The sequence below is a fragment of the Etheostoma spectabile genome, unplaced genomic scaffold (assembly GCF_008692095.1).
Source record: "Etheostoma spectabile isolate EspeVRDwgs_2016 unplaced genomic scaffold, UIUC_Espe_1.0 scaffold00003002, whole genome shotgun sequence".
In the NCBI taxonomy this organism is placed as follows: Eukaryota; Metazoa; Chordata; class Actinopteri; order Perciformes; family Percidae; genus Etheostoma; species Etheostoma spectabile.
In genome coordinates this window covers 24,295-44,643 of record NW_022602979.1, presented here as the reverse complement: position 1 = coordinate 44,643, position 20,349 = coordinate 24,295, and the positions used below count along the sequence as shown (strand labels likewise).

General features: G+C 39.0%; 1 protein-coding gene across 1 annotated transcript; it reads right to left on the bottom strand.

The window, feature by feature from the left end:
* Window positions 1–4,948: 4,948 nt before the first annotated feature.
* LOC116676308 (tumor necrosis factor receptor superfamily member 14) lies at window positions 4,949–10,003 on the bottom strand. Its single transcript, XM_032507512.1, has 9 exons — window positions 9,818–10,003; window positions 9,101–9,194; window positions 8,822–8,947; window positions 7,891–8,040; window positions 6,428–6,518; window positions 6,133–6,326; window positions 5,992–6,023; window positions 5,842–5,889; window positions 4,949–5,750 (listed from the first exon to the last, which is right to left on the bottom strand). Exons 1-9 carry the CDS (start codon window positions 9,851–9,853, stop codon window positions 5,730–5,732), a joined length of 792 nt encoding a protein of 263 aa, XP_032363403.1. The 5' UTR covers window positions 9,854–10,003; the 3' UTR covers window positions 4,949–5,729.
* Window positions 10,004–20,349: the final 10,346 nt, after the last annotated feature.

The window sequence follows — 20,349 nt, the reverse complement described above, 5'->3', positions numbered from 1 at the left end:
TATTACACATGCAAGTTTATATTGAGCGTGCCATTATTAGTTTGACCTCCGAGGTACTGGCTTTGTGATTACTCAAAGTAAATGATGTGTCCAGATTATTGTGAAGGGATGAAATAACCACCATAAAATATATATATACAAGTTTGACTCCATTATGAAGCAGTTACAGTGGGGTCACACATTCTGACGGCTGCTACTTGTCGTATAGTGGAGTAGTTTGAGACGTTTCTATGGAACATTTTTAACTGGGTCTCAACTGGAGTCCCTCTCTCACAGTTCTTACTGTGATTATTTTCCCATGTTCCACCTAGTAGATATTACTGAGGGAGTTAAAACATGTATTAGGTGTGTTGCATGACAGCATGTTACACTGACTTTAATCACTAGAGGTCAGGAGTGCTCAGTTTTAAAATGGTTTGATTTAATCCAACAACATGACCTGAACTGGTGTCATAATTAGTGGCAGAATCTTGAGTTATTCCATCTTTTTGTCTTTTATTTTTTCTAATGCCTTTATTTATCCCATGTGGGGAAATTCACAATTTTCATTCTGTTAGTGCAGTTGCACACACATTAAATACTGGCCTGAATTACACCAATGCTCAGGACCTATATATGCTATACACACTGATGGAGAGGTGTCAGAGTCAGGGCAGTTGGGGGTTCAGCGCCTTGCTCAAGGGCACCTATCCAGCTACCAATCCACACTCTGTATTCTGGACTTGAACCTCTAGTTCCCAACCCAACTACCTCAGGACTGAGCTACTACCACCCGGTTTATTCAGTCCAAGTGGACATCTGTGCCCTGATGAACCTTATGATACCTTAAAGAAATGAACCCAAACACCTCATCATTCCAGTCTAAAGTTAGTTATTGCATAGCTTGTATTTTATAAAGCCCTTTTAACATCGATGCAATGGGACTACAGAAGAAAAACAGCCCTTTAGCCAATTATGGCATCTTAAACCCATGTACTGTATTATCATGCCTTTTCATTCATTTGCATTGTCCCCTTCTTATATGAAATGAATTAAATGTTTAAAGTTAAAAAGCTCAGTAATATCAACATCTTCAGATTCAGCCTTAGAAGCAACATGACGTTCAGTTTCTATGCTCCTCAGATCTGGAACAAACTCCCAGAAACCTGCAGATCTGCTGCTACTCTCAGTTCTTTAATCAAGGATGAAGACCTTTCTTTTTTATGTTGCCGTTCTTTGTTCTTTAAATGAATGTTCATTCCTTTAATGTTTAATTTCTTATACTGCACTGTAACTTTTATTCTTGTGTTTTATCTGTTTTTATTTTTTAACTGATTCGGAGTAAAGCACTTTGAATTGCCCTGTTGAAAGTAAAATAATAAAATAAAAGACAAAACAAGCAGAAATTATTTTTCTTGATGTTTATTGTTATGATTATATCATCCAAATATATGCAACTAATTAACCTAAACTTTGCATATTTAATGTGGGAGGGAACCGGAGAGGACCCGGAGTAAACCCACGCGTACACAGAGAGAATATGCAATCTCTGCACAGATCCAGAACCATACACAGTTCTTTCTCTGTGCGGCTACAGTGCTCACCACTGTGCCACCGTGCAGCCCTCAGACTGAAACCGTCTGTGAATACGTAGACGTTGTGTTGTGGAATTTAGAAGGAGAAAGAAGACATGCTCTTAATGATCCCTTAGAGGAAATCACATCAAATGTGAAAGTAAAGTAAAGTAAAAGTAAAAAGTGACAGAAAATACCAGCAAATGGCCAAGTGATGTTGACAGCCACGCATCTCTTCTTTTCACCTTGCAGGGAGGAGTATTCACTGGAAGCAAGTATGGTGAACCTTCACAGTACGCCATACTTCCTCCTAGCATCAACCCCCCCCGTCCTCCCCTGCACAAGTGTCCAACCCAGCCAATTGGAGTGGCTATCACATCTCGCCACCCACTTACACTAAAAATATCACTTGCTGGTATTTTATGACTTATTATTTATGATTTATTTTTATGAAATAAATTCCACAACACAAGGTTAAATTAAACCTATTTATCCACAGAGGGTTGGAATCTGATTTAAAGTTACACAAAATCATACTCATCTGTCTCTGCACCCAGATGTTGGGGTCCTGTCTACTCCTCCGTGTCCTTCTTCAGTCTGCCAGTGTGCCATGGACCTTAAAACTGTACAGACAAGTGTAGTCAGGATTGCCCCAGTTGGTCTCGACTTGCAGTTTGACATGGTGGAAGACACCTTTTTTTTATGATCCTAAAAGACATGAGGAACGTGAGGAATGAGGAGAGTGAGTTAGTTGAGCAAAAACAGAAAATAAGCGATATAATGAGTACAATAAGGACAGACAAACTAACTCTTATGATATATATATTAGCTTGTGGGTAAAAAAAAAAAGCATTTGCTTAAGTTTCATTGCATGGTGTAATAATCAGGAAGTCTGAAAGTCTGTGTTGAGTCCCCATCCTGATCATAAAGAAAGGTTCCAAGTGGGGTTCCTTCTTCATCAAAAGTCATCATGCCTTGCAAGAGAGAATAACAGAGATCCAGTCTTATTTGGTGGATAAGCTTTTTAACCATCTACTCTTTTTTTGTGAATATAGTCTTCAAAACAGACATAGAAATAACTTAATGTCGCAAAGTTTTGGGGATTGGATTTTTTGTCAAATTAGAAACTTTGCAGCTATAGTAGGACATTTGCAAAAGCCATGACTGGATTACATTTTCTTAAAAGTATGTCAAACATTTACATTGGACAACATTATTAGAAACAACTAACTCACACAGCTGGCGTTATAACTCTCCCAAATGTAGGATTTAGCACATTAGGCCTACACATCTGAAAATGTCCTAGCAGAAACTACACCGTACTTATTATTCACCTTTACTCACCGTGTCTGTAGCGTCGTAGATCACTAAGTCTTGAGTCATGTCTCCTTCAGAAGGCTAGTTTTGCGTTGTGTTCACTTAGAAATCAGGTAGCCAAATGAAATGTAATCTATAAAGAATCCCTAAATTTACTGTTGCGTTCCGCATTCTATGACATCACAATGAACTGTAGAATGAAAGAGTGTAGAACCTTCTTTATACTGTCATGTTTAGAATGAGAATTCTCACACACACACACACACACACACACACACGGGTAATAATTGCACTATATTACAAAATATAATATATAATACAATGTATCCTTATTTCATTTGTTTAAATGTAAATGTGCTGTATTTATATAGCGCTTTTCCAGTCTTAACAACTGCTCAAAGCGCTTTTAGGAGACATTCACCATTCACACACATTCATACACTGTGACCGGGGCTGCCGTACAAGGTGCCACCTGCTCATCAGATAAACATTCGCACACATTCACACTCCGATGCGCAGCACCGGGGGCAACTCGGGGTTCAGTGTCTTGCCCAAGGACACTTCGACAATGACTGCAGGGGCAGGGATTGAACCACCAACCTTCCGATTGGCAGGCAACCGCTCTACCACTGAGCCACAGCCGCCCCGTTTAGGCAAATCCAAATATATAAAAGGCTATAGCCTACTACATGAGGCATCATAATACATTAAAACGCTAAATAAAAACACATTGAATAGAAACATTAAATCAAGAAAAACAAAAGTATTTCTGAAACCAATATTAATATTGATAGCAGGCCTGCTCAGCAGCTGATTGCCTTCTGTCAGTGAAGTGCTGCTGCCACCGTGTGTTTGATGGGAGGCTCTGCACCGCAGAAAGCAATCGGTGCAGACTCTTACAAGTCACATGATGTAGGACAACATTCACTGTTATGACAACTAATTACTTCTTGTGCTCCGCAATGGGCAAAATTGATAAAGCTGCTGATTTGTGATAATCAGTTTTTTGTGTCCTCTCTTTTTTGGTAATCCCTAAAATGCAAGCACACTCTACTTAGGCCACTCTTTACATGTCCATGAGTTGTGAGCAGAGGGAACCAAAGAGAGATTTTCTCCTCTTAACCCCTTAACCTTGTTTAATCTGAAACTCCTAGAGGCCTGAATAGGTCAAACTATCCAGTATTTCACAAGAAAAAAAAATCATAGAAATGTCAGAAGTAGAGACATCTATAATTGAGTAGCAATATTTCTTTTATTTTTTATTCTTCTGTACCAATAATCATTTTGTGAGAACTTATATTCCTTGCGAAGGAAGCAGTGTCATAGCACACTGTTTGGTCTATATGTTAGCATGGTTGAATAATTATTAAAAGTCCTATTTTAATATGGCTATAATAGCAAAGACACTTCCTTTGACCCGACCTGTGAAATAATGAAAGTGAGAAAAATATTTCCTTCCAGGGAATCTATAAAGTAGTTCAGGTTAAATGAAACAAGCGTACCTGTCAGCATCACTCTGCAGGCTGTAGAGGCCCCTGGTAATCTGCTGGTTGATCCCAGCAGGATGCTATGCCCTGGGAGGTACATGGTTATAGTCTTGTCGTTCACAGTGTTTCGCACAAACACCTTTGGGGGGACTAATAAACAAATTATCTCTTAACTTATATCTTATCAAGTCAGCGGGGATCTTTGAATTACCCTTTTGTTGAAATGTAGAGATAAAGCTGCCTCGCCTTCATGACTTCGTGTAAACATGCACGCCGACTTTCTTAAGCCGAGTGGTGATGAAAATCTTTAATAATTAAAACTACGTCCAACTTCATAACTCAGGACAAAAAGTCAGTATAATTAGACGGATAAAGGCCAGCTGGGCCGTGAGTTTGGTAGATCAAAATACAGCAAAAAGGCTTTGACCAATTTTAGTCATATTAAGTTTATTTGTATGAACTATTTACACGTAAAACAATAATTCTGTATAGATGCAGTAGAAAATATCACAAACTTGGAAAAAGAAAAATCCCACATTCTAATCTTGCTTTTAACGTTTTGGTCCCTCTCTTGACAAAGGTCCAGAGGGACAGAGATTCTGCAAGAGCAGAATGTGGGATTTCTTTTTTCAGAGTCACATTAAGTACAATTGAGTGAACAGTCTCTGTGCTAACCAATCGCCAGTTAAAGCTATTTCTAAAATCCCTGCCAGACCATCATCAGGGCCTGACAGCCTCGGTGTCCTGATGAAGCTACAGTCTGCAGGACAAACTTCACTGATGGACGAATACTCGGTATTCCTCTGCCAGGTTTCAGTAAGAAGAAGAAGAAATGTCTCGTTGGTAAGGGAGCGAGCGTTGAGCAGAGCCGTCCTGACAGAAGCTTGGTCTGGAGTGGCTTCAGTAGAGACAAGAGGCTGCAGGGGCCAGGTGTTTTCTCTCTGACAATACCTGCCTTCAGACACATGATGTCTGTGTGATCTGGGGCTTGTAATGACAGGGAGGGGAGAATGTCGGCCTTTAAGGAGTTCCACACAACGGCAGCTCTCTGTACAAGCAGCAGAATGTACAGGTGAGAGAGATGGAGCAGATGTTATGAGTGAAGAGCCTGGAGCCGTCACATACTTAGTCCAGGATTTAGTCTGTGACTTACTCCAAGCTGTTAGTCCAGACCGACTAGTCTCTGTCCAGTAACATCTCTGTAAGATAGTGATGCAGACTGCAGACCAGCAGGGGGTCACTTTGGAGCACAGTGCCCAAAATTCACCTTGGACTGATTCATTTCTGTTCAACGTACAAGGTGCCAGCATCCAACTGGATTTCATTGAACCTGGACCTTTCCTCAGCAGTGTCAGGTTGACTGTCTCTGTGTTTATTTACCACAGCCCCCCCCCTGAGGAGAGAAATACATTGAGTTTAAACAGAAACATTTTATACATTGGTAAGACATGAACATTTAAATGAAGAATTCACTACTGTCTTACCTGCAGCTCTTCTTCTTCTTTAGGTGGACGTTTATTCTTTCTGAGGTACTGATAAAAGAGTGATACCATTTAATTACTACGTATAAAATCATTTCTACGTCCTCCTGTACTACAGTAACATGGACTGAGTAATAACAGTAAAGAACATACCTGTTGGAGATTGTCTTTAATCGTTTTTCTTCCTGTAATAAAACATTACCAATGAAAAACACCTCAATCAACATAATGATCTGACAATTATATTATGTATCAAAAACATAAATGTTTTAATTGTCTTAATGCCAATCATACCTGTGTCTTTCTTCTTCTTGAGGCACAGCAAGAAAAACAAAGCGAGCATGATGAATAAACAGATCTCAATCATCACAAGCCCCACAACGAGGCCAATCACAGCTCCTGAACTGAACCCTAAACCTGGTTCTCCACATTCAGCATCCGTTGAAGCACTTCCTGGTTTTATCAGCTGAAGATTCAATGTCTCACATCTGGAATGATAGAGGGACATTTAGACAGGAACCTGTGTAGAAACCATGCTGCTGCTCTAAGAGTTCAGGTGTGTCCATGTCTGATCTGAAGCTTCACTTACTGTGTGTGTGGCTGACACGATGGAAATAATGTCCCATCAGAAAATGTTCCATCGCTGCAGTCAGAGCACTCAGTGTCCCTGACAGCTGTTCCTACAGATGATACAGTTCAGTTTACATAATGTGAAGAGAACAAAGTGGTATATGATATCTTTACATTTCAGCAGATCTGTCTGGTTTCCTTTCAGTGGATTTAAAAAACGTTTTTTGAAACAGACAAAAATAAGCAATACAAAAATGTATTATTATTGTATACAATATAACATTTCTTTGTCTCAAGTCCCAAAATATAATCTTTCACAAGCTTTCATATTTCAGGAAAAAAATTGACGTTCAAAGTATTTTTAACCAAAACGAGACTAGCTCGCCCATCCTTCCTCCTCATCCCGTCTCCTCCCTTTTGTGCTTCGGCGCACTAACCCCCCCCACCCCCCTCCTCAAATCCTTCTTGTCTGTTATTGGCTGGAACGCTGGAACACTGTTTGTGTACGCTTCATGGTGCAGGTGGGCACAGTTTGTTTTTGTTGCCGTTTGTAGACCCTGGGCTGTCTACAGAGACCACGTTGTTTTTACAGTGTGTTCTGGGGACAGGCAGCTAGCAGATAGAGAGGAGAAGTTTGCTGTATGTGACAACAAATGTTGTAGACTAAAACATGCATGCAATCGCTCAGAGCACCTTTAAGGTCATTTCCCACAAACTTTAAAATTAAATCTATACCTATAATCTTAAAGTCAACACAATAAATCAGTCCTTCCAGGATTTTGTGATGTTTTGACTGTGCAAATTCAACCAATCGCTGACTTTGGTGCGAGCCACAATTCCCCGCAACGTTTTCACAAATTTGACCAACAACCAGAGTTTCCTGCAACTTCAACCAATCCCAGCAGTCCCACATGCCAGACTCTGTAACTGCTTGTGATTATATATAGCAGGGAACCTTTAAATACTTTGTTTTTCTGACAACAAATGCAGATGCAGGAAAAACCGGAGATGAGACATACAGAACGACCTAAATTGAGGTCAGCTTTGCTTGTTATTGTCTGTGCAATGATAAGTTTAAGTCCAATAAGTTCTTTATCAAACCATATGAATATATCCCAGGCAGGATAGGAAATGAACTAATGTAAAGATCAACAAGCCACTGACAGAGGTTTTGTCTTAAATCCACCAGCCATTTTCATATTATACCAACATTTGCAGCCTTCTGAGCCTTTTTGGAAAGATTACAAGGAAAACTCAGCCTAGAGTTATTTTATTCTCCCCAAAACAAGTTTCCTTTTTAATTTAATTTAAAGAACTATACAACAAAAGCCTTTTTTGCAACTTTCTCTGTCTCCCGTAAATTCATTGCAACAAACGCAACATTGCAATTTTTTTTACAAAAGCTCCTGCAACATTAGGTATTTTGGGGCGCAACAATCTCAAAAAAAGTCAGCAAAATCCTGGAGGGACTGACAAACTAACCTTTTTGGCGGATATATTGTCCTTGTTGACAGCGTCTGTGTTTCTGTGCTACCAGACAGTTTCCCTCTACAGCGTACGTACAGTAGAATCCCTCCAGAGGTTCACAAACTAGACCTGTAGCCGTACATGACTTCAGCTTCAAACCAGAACCTGCCAACACATAAATATGTTATATATATGTACTTTGTCTCTTCTACTATAGAGCTACATGCTAAAATAGTTACATTTATAAAAACAGAGAATAAAAGTCTAAGCTGATACCAAGATCTAATATCTTAACTGCAAAAAGACTTTTGATCATGTTCACTAATATTTACTCATGTGAAAACTAGGGCTGGGCAATATATTGATATTATATCAATATCGTGATATGAGACTAGACATTGTCTTAGATTTTGGATATTGTAATATCGTGATATGACATAAGTGTCTTTTCCTGGTTTTAAAGACTGCATTAAGGCAAAGTGATGTACTTTGCTGAACTTACCAGACTGTTGTAACTGTTCTATTCTTTACCTTTACCCACTTAGTCATTATATCCACATTACTGATGATTATGGATCTAAAATCTAAGTTTTTTGTTAATGCACCATTGACAACCCTAGAATATTGCTGAAATATTGATATTGAGGTATTTGGTCAGGAATATCATGATATCTGAACTTCCTATCACCCAGCCCTAGTGAAAAGAGGATTTTATGACACTGGTCTCACAGTACTCCAGAGACCATGAGGTCTTTGTTTCTATGAGCAGTCTGTAATTCTGCAGTGCAGTAAACTCTTCAAAATGACTCTCTGCATCTTCACAATGACACTGCTAACCCAGTCTTTAGTTTTCTCAGTTCTTTCACAGCATTAACAGTGGGACCAGCAGTCATAAAACTACTAAATCTAGGCTTAGACATTGGAAAATATTAACAAAAAGGTCTACCTGAATCACAGAGTTTACAGGGAAAACATGCTGTAAACCCTGTGGGACGATTCATGAATGTTCCCTCATCGCAATCCAGACAGGAAGTATTTCTGAACTCTGTGCAATGTTGTTCAACTCGACTTCCTGTTGAAAAGAAAACCAACATGTTCATGTAATATAATGTTTCTAAAGAAAGGGATACTTTGCCAATGTAAATGTAGCTCTGTGTCATGGCAGTGTGAGGGCAGGTGTTTGGCCTCCCTCCATGGTGCTAGAGGACATTCAATCAGATCTTACCAGCAGAACACTTAGGACAGCACTGATCCCCGTTCAGATACTCGGATCTACGACATGTGAGGGTATGTCCTCCGAGGACACTCAGCACAAGTATCTGTGGAGAGAAGACTGGTTAAAACATACAACACATACTGCAAATCAAAGTCATTGATAGAAGCTGTTGAAATGAACTCTGATTGAAATTTGTCTAAATTTCTGACTCCACGTTAAAGGAGAATTTTGGTCGATTCCAACACGTAGCTCTGTTGTTAAATGTGGAGGTCTGTCAGTAGAAAGAAAAACTAAAACAATCGGTGCTGCCTACACCGTGTTATCCTCCTGCTAGAGTTACCACCCAACAGGCTTAAATGGGGTAAGTTTTAAATGTGGTTTTAGCCTCTTAACATGTTCAAAATGTCATTAAAAGTGCCTCCCCATGTGTTATTCCTTCTGAGTGAACACCGTGAATCTGACTGCTATTGATGTGAAAGAAATGCATGAACGTTGTGCTGTCATTACAGTAACTGCAGTGTTAATTGTATTTTACGTGTGGAAGAAAAGGAATAAATCATTGTACAATCTTGAATGCGTCACAGTGTGTATATGAATCTCTCAGTGTTTAGTCCCTCAGGACAGCACTTTGTTGGACTGCTTACAGCTGCAACCAAGGTGTTGGAAAGAAAGAAAGAAAGACATGAGTATGAGTCATAAAGGCTTGCTGTAATAAGATTATCTTACCAGCAATGGGGCAACTCTCAAATGTTTTCTTAACATTATTGTATACGGTAGAATCCCAGTTTATATGGGCTGAAGACATCTCCTCACTTCTCACTCAGATTAAGGAGGAAGCGAGACGTAAAATCTAAAACAGGAACACCATCTGGAAACAAAAAGAAGACAACCATATAGAGATTACAATGCACAACAACATGGCAAGAGAGGAAGTTTTTTTAGAGAAGCCTGAAATGAGTAACCGGTGTCAGGGTGGGAATTTAAAAGAAATTCCCATAAGTGGCTTTTTTTTGTGATACGATCACCACTACAGAGCGGTTACAAACAGTTAAACATATAAAAGCAGATAAAATAGGAGATTTTAGGCTGCCAGTATGGGACGGTGTATAAGCCGCTGACGCAATAACCCAAACTTAGTTGACCAATAAGGTCGCTCTAAACAGGCAGAACCATGTGTCTTTACCATCTCATCCATCCACCACGGGCCCCGTGGGATAGGGCTGCACAATTAAGCAAATTTTAATCACAATCACGATTTGGGTTTCCCACGATCAAATTTGCGTGATCGAGCAATATTTTAAATGCGTGGATCCGTTTATAGAACGCTCCGGGTCTTTTTTGCAAAGCCAATCTATCGCTCCGTAAACCACTGTCTGATCTTGTACAGTCAGAGTTAGCTTAGTAGCTTAGTTTCTAGATGGAGACAGTCACAGAGGACAGAGTAACGGGAGGAAAACTCAGATTAACGGTTATATGTCGGTCACAAGGTTAAAAGCCAAAGTCTAAGTATCTTTATAAGTCTCCCTTAGGAGAAATTTGTTTTGGACACTGAGTAACATTGCTGCAAGCATTACAACAGACACACAACAAGCAGAAGGTTAAAACAATTAAAAGACAAATGTAAAGTAAACATACAGTCTACTCAAAGAGCTGTGCAAATGGCAGATTACAAATGACCATTTTCTATACTAAAATAAGATAAAAGCCATCCTTCCCACATTCTTATGTTCACCCATACATGCCTTACAACCACTCTATCCTCCATATGCATCCAGGCATTCATTCATTCCCCCATTCATATCCATACATATACAGTGGTGTAAAAAAGTGTTTGCCCCCTTCCTCATTTCCTGTTCCTTTGCATGTTTGTCACACTTAAGTGTTTCGGAACATCAAACCAATTTAAACAATAGTCAAGGACAACACAAGTAAACACAAAATGCAATTTGTAAATGAAGGTGTTTATTATTAAAGGTGAAAAAAAATCCAAACCATCATGGCCCTGTGTGAAAAAGTGATTGCCCCCTAAACCTAATAACTGGTTGGGCCACCCTTAGCAACAACAACTGCAACCAAGCGTTTGCGATAACGTGCAATGAGGCTTTTACAGCGTCCTGGAGGAATTTTGGCCCACTCATCTTTGCATAATTGTCCTAATTCAGTTACATTAGAGGGTTTTCGAGCATGAACGGCCTTTTTAAGGTCATACCACAACATCTCAATAGGATTCAGGTCAGGACTTTGGCTAGGCCACTCCAAAGTCTTCATTTTGTTTTTCTTCAGCCATTCGGTGGTGGACTTGCTGGTGTGTTTAGGATCATTGTCCTGCTGCAGAACCCAAGTTTGTTTCAGCTTGAGTACACGAACAGATGGTCGGACATTCTCCTTCAGGATCTCTTGGTAGACAGCAGAATTCATAGTTCCTTTTATCACAGCAAGTCTTCCAGGTCCTGAAGCAGGAAAACAGCCCCAGACCATCACACTACCACCACCATATTTGACTGTTGGTATAATGTTCTTTTTATGAAATGCAGTGTTCCTTCTACGCCAGATATACTTGGACACACACCTTCCAAAGAGTTCCACTTTTGTCTCATCGGTCCACAGAATGTTGTCCCAAAAGTCTTGGGGATCATCAAGATGTGTTGTGGAGAAATTGAGACGAGCTTTGATGTTCTTTTTGCTCAGCAGTGGTTTTCTCCTTGGAACTCTGCCATGCAGGCCATTTTTGCCCAGTCTTTTCCTGATGGTGGAGGCATGAACGCTGACCTTAACTGAGGCAAGTGAGGTCCGCAGTTCTTTGGACGTTGTTGTGGGGTCTTTTGTGACCTCTTGGATGAGTCGTCGCTGCGCTCTTGGGGTAATTTTGGGCGGCCGGCCACTCCTGGGAAGGTTCACCACTGTTCCATGTCTTCGCCATTTGTGGATAATGGCTCTCACTGTGGTTCGCTGGATTCCCAAAGCTTTGGAAATGGCTTTATAACCCTTTCCAGACTGATAGATCTCAATTGTTCCTGAATTTCTTTGGGTCTCGGCATGATGTGTAGCTTTTAAGGATCTTCTGGTGGACCTTACTGTGTCAAGCAGCTCCTATTTAAGTGATGCCTTGATTGTGAACAGGTGTGGCAATAATCAGGCCTGGGTGTGGCTAGAGAAATTGAACTCAGGTGTGGACAACCACAGTTATAGTATGTTTTAACAAGGGGGGCAATCACTTTTTCACACAGGGCCATGATGGTGTGGATTTTTTTTCACCTTTAATAATAAACACCTTCATTTACAAATTGCATTTTGTGTTTACTTGTGTTGTCCTTGACTATTGTTTAAATTGGTTTGATGTTCCAAAACACTTAAGTGTGACAAACATGCAAAGGAACTATGGGGCGCCGTTTGTAAAGCAGCTCGTGCTGAAAATAACAGCAACATTTTGTCACATTTAGCTTTAAATAATGTTTAAATAACTGGTATGAAATTTTGAGGGTCACTTTCTTGCACATTTACAACAATATTTGTCAACTTGGAAATATTTTAAATAGTTAAATCCAAATATTAAATGTTACACCTAAATGTCAAATGTTAAATCTATATGCTAAATCTAAATCTAAATGTTAAATCTAAATCTAAATGTTAAATCTAAATCTAAATGTTAAATCTAAATCTAAATCTAAATGTTAAATCTAAATATTAAATCTAAATCTAAATGTTAAATCTAAATATTAAATCTAAATCTAAATGTTAAATCTAAATCTAAATCTAAATGTTAAATCTAAATATTAAAACTAAATCTAAAATGTTAAATCTAAATATTAAATCTAAATCTAAATGTTAAATCTAAATCTAAATGTTAAATCTAAATCTAAATCTAAATGTTAAATCTAAATATTAAATCTAAATCTAAATGTTAAATCTAAATCTAAATGTTAAATCTAAATCTAAATCTAAATGTTAAATCTAAATGTTTCGGGTGAAACTAAATATTTAGCTAATATGCAAATTAATGTCGGTAACCGGAAGTACCAAAATAAAAGCTCGAGGAGGTCAGTGTATGTTTATAGTGTCAAATAACGAATAAAAATCCTCTCATCGGGAGATATGGACTCTTGAACTTGGATAACCGTGAAAATAACTACCTAAATAATAAACACAGTGGGGAAAACTGTATTTGAAGAGTACTTTGAGTTTTTTAGTGTCACTTTTATGAATGGTGTGGGAATTATAGCCACTATAGCCAGCCACGGGGGGCTCACTTTGACTGGTCTGTCACGTTCGCTTGCATTAACGTCAGCAAGAGCCTATCCCCGCCCGCCCCCGACAAGGCACTGACAAGACACTGCGAAATGTCCAACGAATCAGCGTTAGCCGAGAACATCGGCAGAGCCGTCCCGGTGGCTGAACAAACTTATTCAACAGCGACAGCGACAGCCTCAGGGCCACCGCAGGCCACCTCGGTAAGCATGTTTTCCAAATCACGGAGCTAGCATTGTCTGTTGTCAAGGTAGTAGCAAATCTCTACTGGCTAGCTACCGTTAGCTAGTTTAGTTAAGTTAGCCTTGACAACATTGCTAGCTCCGTGATTTGGAAAACATGCTTACCGAGGTGGCCTGCGGTGGCCCTGAGGCTGTTGCTGTCGCTGTTGAATAAGTTTGTTCAGCCACCAGGACGGCTCTGCCGATGTTCTCGGCTAACGCTGATTCGTTGGACATTACGCAGGGTGACCATGGCCAACAGTACCGTACCTTGTCGGGGGCGGGCGGGGATAGGCTCTTGCTGACCTTAATGCAAGCGAACGTGACAGACCAGTCAAAGTGAGCCCCCCCGTGCTGGCTATAGTGGCTATAATTCCCACACCATTCAAAAAGTGACACTAAAAACTCAAAGTACTCTTCAAATACAGTTTTCCCCAACTGTGTTTATTATTTTAGGTAGTTATTTTCACGGTTATCCAAGTTCAAGAGTCCATATCTCCCAATGAGAGGATTTTTATTCGTTATTTGACACTATAAACATACACTGACCTCCTCGAGCTTTTATTTTGGTACTTCCGGTACCGACATTAATTGCATATTAGCTAAATATTTAGTTTCACCCGCAACATTTAGATTTAACATTTAGATTTAGATTTAGATTTAACATTTAGATTTAGATTTAACATTTAGATTAGATTTAACATTTAGATTTAGATTTAATATTAGATTTAACATTTAGATTTAGATTTAGATTTAACATTAGATTAGATTTACATTTAGATTTAGATTTAATATTTAGATTTACATTTAGATTTAGATTTAGATTTAACATTTAGATTTAGATCTAATATTTAGATTTAACATTTAGATTAGATTTAACATTTAGATTTAGATTTAATATTTAGATTTAACATTTAGATTTAGATTTAGATTTAACATTTAGATTTAGATTTACATTTAGATTAGATTTAACATTTAGATTTAGATTTAGCATATAGATTTAACATTGAGAGGATTTTTATTCGTTATTTGACACTATAAACATACACTGACCTCCTCGAGCTTTTATTTTGGTACTTTACCGACATTAATTTGCATATTAGCTAAATATTTAGTTTCACCCGAAACATTTAGATTTAACATTTAGATTTAGATTTAGATTTAACATTTAGATTTAGATTAACATTTAGATTTAGATTTAACATTAGATTTAGATTTAATATTTAGATTTAACATTTAGATTTAGATTTAGATTTAACATTAGATTTAGATCTATATTTGATTTAACATTTAGATTAGATTTAACATTAGATTTAGATTTAATATTTAGATTTAACATTTAGATTTAGATTTAGATTTAACATTTAGATTTAGATTTACATTTAGATTTAGATTTAACATTTAGATTTAGATTTAGCTATAGATTTAACATTTAACATTTAGGTGTAACATTTAATATTTGGATTTAACTATTTAAAATATTTCCAAGTTGACAAATATTGTTGTAAATGTGCAAGAAAGTGACCCTCAAAATTTCATACCAGTTATTTAAACATTATTTAAAGCTAAATGTGACAAAATGTTGCTGTTATTTTCAGCACGAGCCGCTTTACAAACGGCGCCCCATAAGGAACAGGAAATGAGGAAGGGGGCAAACACTTTTTCACACCACTGTATACACTCACAGATACACATTAAAAAAATTCATAGTCATACGTTCATCGCTAATGAGATTAACTGCGAGAGGAACAAATGAGTGCTTAAAGTCGGGCTTGAAAATTTGGGCACCCCAGGTAAAAATTTGTATTAATGTGCATAAAGAAGCCAAAAAAAGATGGAAAAATCTCCAAAAGGCATGGCACCCTGCAGAGTTAATACCCCCTCCCCCCCTTTGGCAAGTATCACAGCTTGAAAACGCTTGTTGTGGCCAGTAAGGAGTCTTTTGATTCTTGTTTGAGGTATCCCATTCTTCCTTCCAAAAGTCTTCCAGTTCTTTGAGATTTCTGGGCTGTCTGTCACCACTGCTCTTTTAAGGTCTATCCATAGATTTTCAATTATTGAGGTCAGGAGATTGTAAAGGCCAAGGCAAAACCTTTAGTTTACGTCTCTTGATGTAATCCACCGTGGATTTTGAGGTGTGTTTAGGATCATTATCCATTTGTAGAAGCTATCCTTTCTTTAACTTTAGCTTTTTCACAGATGGCATTAAGTGGTTTTGTGGTGAGGACGTAGAGGTTTTCTTCTGATGACTCTTCCATGAAGACAATATTTGTACAAATATCTCTTCATAGTGGAACTCCAGTGTCTGCAGGTCTTTCTGGATGGATCGTGCCGTCAAACGTGGGTTTTCGTGCTTTTCTCACAATCCTGCAAGCTGTTCTGTCTGACATTTTTCTTGGTCTCCCAGGTCTTGCTTTAACTTCCACTGTTTTTTGAGGACAACTACTCAAAGCGCTTTTACATCTACAGGAAACATTCACCATTCACACACACTGTGGCCGAGGCTCCCATACAGGGTGCCACCCGCTCATCAGATACACACTCACACTCCAATGGTGCAGCACCGGTGGCAATTCGGGGTTCAGTGTCTTGCCCAAAGACACTTCGACATGGGACTGCAGGGCCAGGGATTGAACCATCAACCTTCCAATTGGCAGACAACCTGCTCTACCACTGAGCCACAGCCACCCCAAAGGGAGCACTGGATGCTATAAACTCTGCAGGGGGGCCAAACTTTTTAATTTTTCTGTTATTTTGATAGTGTAAATGATGGAAATAAAATCTAACTTCTTGTGACATATTATATGAATGTCTAATCGGTCATTTGATGCCTTTTGGAGATTTTTCCATCTTTTCTTGGCTTCTTTATGCACATTAATACAAATTCCTACCTGGGGTGCCCACACTTTCGAGCCCCACTGTATACCTGTTATATTTGCACAGAGGACCCTGTACCTCTTCCTGAGTTCAACAGCTCAAACTGTGAAAACAAAACGTGAGGTTACCAGACAGACCGGTCTTAGCCGCCCTGATTGCTGCCTGATCAAAAAGCTCCTGCAGGTTGAGAGGTGAAGGTGTTCCCATTATTTTTGCCTTCTTGTCAAATTCCCAAACCAGCTGGTAATACCATGCTGGAGAATTTTCTCTATTGTTGCTCTAAAGATGATTAACATGATATTTTTTTTACAGACCCCCAACACTAAGTCTGAGGAAAAAGTGGAGACGCTGATGAGTTCTGGCACAGACACTTGTTACATGTGTGCACCATAGACTGTTAATATTCAATATATATATATACAGTCTATGGTGAGCACCAACTCAGGTCATTATCTATATACACTCCTATATATTTACGAGAGGACACCTGCTTGATGTCATGACCATGGAGGGCTACAGGGCTCTGGTCTCCAGCGGATCTGGGGCAGATGTTGCCCCTGTGTAACACTAGAGGGAGCACCTGACCAGCTTCTTGCACACTGGTTATTTAATGTTTAATACATGTTTTAGTTTGTTATATATACTATGTATGTAGGTTGTACAATGTATTCTACACTTCTTGTTTTTTCTGTATGTGTGGTGTGTCCTTGTACCTTGCTGCTTCTAACAGAGTAATTTCCTAATTTGGGATTATTAAAATCCATCTACAGTATCAATCTACCTGTGCCACAGTTTGAGAAGCTGTGGTGTACAACACAGCTAAACTGCTTATCAATACAAAATGTTTTATCATTGTATTCTGATCTCAAAACGCTCCAAAAGGATCCCTTTGTATATTAAAACAAAATTTCTTCTGGAGAAGCCATTTGACCAAAATTAATCCCACTGATAGGACTCAGCCATGTAGGGTTATTAAACAATACTTTTCCTTCATTACAGTAGACATGTCGAGTTTCGCTCCCGCACGAGGACGTGACCCTTATTTGTGTAATCTACCATACGGACTAAATGTCGACAGACTGTTTAATAATTCATGATTTCTGCAGCTGAAGTGGATTCATTCTTCTGTTTGTTGTTCCAGGTGTATCTTTACATTTAATGTAACAAGATAGACCCGCTTCTAAAGGACTGATCTACTTCTAAAGGACTAATCTACTTCTAAAGGACTAATCTACTTTCAGCTGTACTTACTACTCTGGGCCATGGTAACCAGAACATAACTAGCAGTAACTAGTTCAACAACAGCTGATCACCAGGGATGGAGTTAATGTCTTTAAAACAATATCACGACCTCACCTGTGTTCTTAGTGGTCGATATGTTCTCGGTCACTGATTCCTTGTTGTTTTTCAATTATGTCCTCGTGCTCTTTAACAAGGAACAAAGTCTGACTTATCCCTTTGTTTTTCATTTTCTTTTTTGTATCTTTATTTAAAACATATAAAGAAGATTATGCTGACAAACTAGGCTACTCAATGTTGGACAATTCAAGTTAAAGTATTTTACATTTACTGTCACACCTCTTAAACATTATTATTTTTAAATTATCATTTTAAAATATTCAGAACATCCATTATAGAAAAACACGTCAGTGAATAATATAAAAAAAAATATAGGTTGAAGTAGCGAAATAAAGTACATCAAAGAATATATCATAGCACGCTCTCTTTACCTGACAGTGGCAGTTTCCTCCTGTTGAAACTACAGACTCCAGCAGTCATCAGTGATTATTAATCACAAGATCTTCATAACGTGCAGGAATCCATGTGTCCATTAAATCCATCACCAGACATTTCAGCCTCAACAGCGTGAGAGTTGCAGTGAGTAGATTTGGGGTCAAAACTATTTGTGCTCCTCCTATTAACAGCACCACTGATACCAAACCCAGGGCTGCCAACTTTCCCAAAACCTGGAGTGAGATTGGGGGGGCCAACCATATTTTGCCACAAAGCAATTTCTTTGGGTCTTTATCCTTCAGGGTTTAAATTGGGATTGTTATATGTGGGGGGGGATGGGGGTATGCCCCCCCAGAATTTTTTTTTTTTAAATAAACCATTAAATGGCACTTTCTGGAGAGTTTTTTGCAAGAAAAAGCAGAAATCAAGTCTTACATGATATGTGCAAAACTGTAGGGTTAAGAACCTTTGTGTTGTTGTAGTATCAACAGACGGCATTTAGCATTTACATTAGTTACAATTAACTTCTTATGATATAAGACCTGACCCAGACAATGTGCCAAACATAATGAACCCATGAAGAGACAGTAGCATATGTCAGCAACAGCTGAGAAGATTTGGGTCTGTGGGGGAACAGGTCCAGGGGTTTTGGTGTAGGGAACAGGGACCCAAAGTTAATTAATGTTGAGGGATCAACTAAGACCACTGAAATTCTAAAGAATAAGAACATTGAGTTACATAGATTCTTATCCTTTAACCTTTGTGCCAAGGCTCAGTAATGTTTGGCCCTTATGCTCTGTGCCCCACTTACTGTATTTACTTTTTGGGAAAATAAAGACTATTTGTTCATTTTATAAAACATAAAATTAATTATTTACAGTTACATTTAGAGATGCACCGAGGTTAGAGAAGCACAATAGTGGCCCAACGTTGCAGTATATATAGTATATATAGTATAGTATATACTGTATAGTATAGTATAGCTCAGATGTGTTTCATCAGATTTTTGCTCATGTTTACAACTTTGTGCACATTCAAAATATAACTCCTCCATCTCTGTTGTCCGACATTTGGAGAGTTGTAATCTAGTCTGCTGTGCATGTTATTGCTCCGCTGATATGGTGGATCTCATTCAGACCGTCGCACAGACACAGAGGCCCATTTGGGTCTCTGGTCTCTGACAAAGTTTAGAGGAGGCTGTACGCTCTCTTCATCGGAGGTCTGCACGGATGCAACGCCTCACTGCCCACAGCAGAGCGAGTCCACCAGCCGCGCTGCTCACCTCTATTTTTACAGAGAGAGTGGTCACGAAGCGACGGTCGGGTCTGTGATACTCAGAGCTCATACCTGGAGCCGGGAAATGCACCTGGGATGGATCGTAAAAAAAATGTTCTCAGTTTGCGACAATTCGAACTTCCACAGACAGGGAGCGCTCTTGAACCCTCACAGTCTCTGAAAACACAACTAGTCAATCACGAGTGGCAGTGGCACAACAGGTAGATCTATAGATAAACTCATCTTTCAGAAATTTGACGACCGGGTTGACACTTCAGCGTGAGAAATCGGGAGTTGTGGCGTGTGCGCGTGTGAAACCAGTCAAAGCGTGTGTGTCTCACGGCCAATGCGTGTGAGAGTTGGCAGCCTGGAAGCATGTTCTAGCTGTGTTTCTCCTCCTGAGTGGGTGACTTTCTACCATGTGGCCATCAGCCAACTATCAATCTCTGTCAACTAAGATCTAAGCTGAATCTCCCCATCCATCGGGGATAATCCTTACATCTCTATTAAAATGGAGTAGCCAAAAACACACTAATCAGTGGTAAGTCTGCATGGTAGGAGGCTGCAGAGATAGCTGTACAGTATTAGCTTCTGACAGGTAATAGGAAAGCAGGATACTGGAAAGACTACAAATACTGCATCAACTGGTTGGGAGGAGAAACTGGAGAGAAAAAGAGAGAGAGGAAAGTCAGCGGTGGGTTTGGCAGGGAAAGTCCTGCTGTGGTCAATATATCATTGTAACATCCAGACAACCTCTGTGTGTTGCCCTCATGCGTCAGTTGCTCCATTGCTAAAAACATTCACCATTTTAGCAACACAAAAACTCACATCAACAAAACCAACAATCTTTTAGAATCACAGGAAATAACTGAGAATCTACAAAGAACACCGCCATTGTTACAGAAC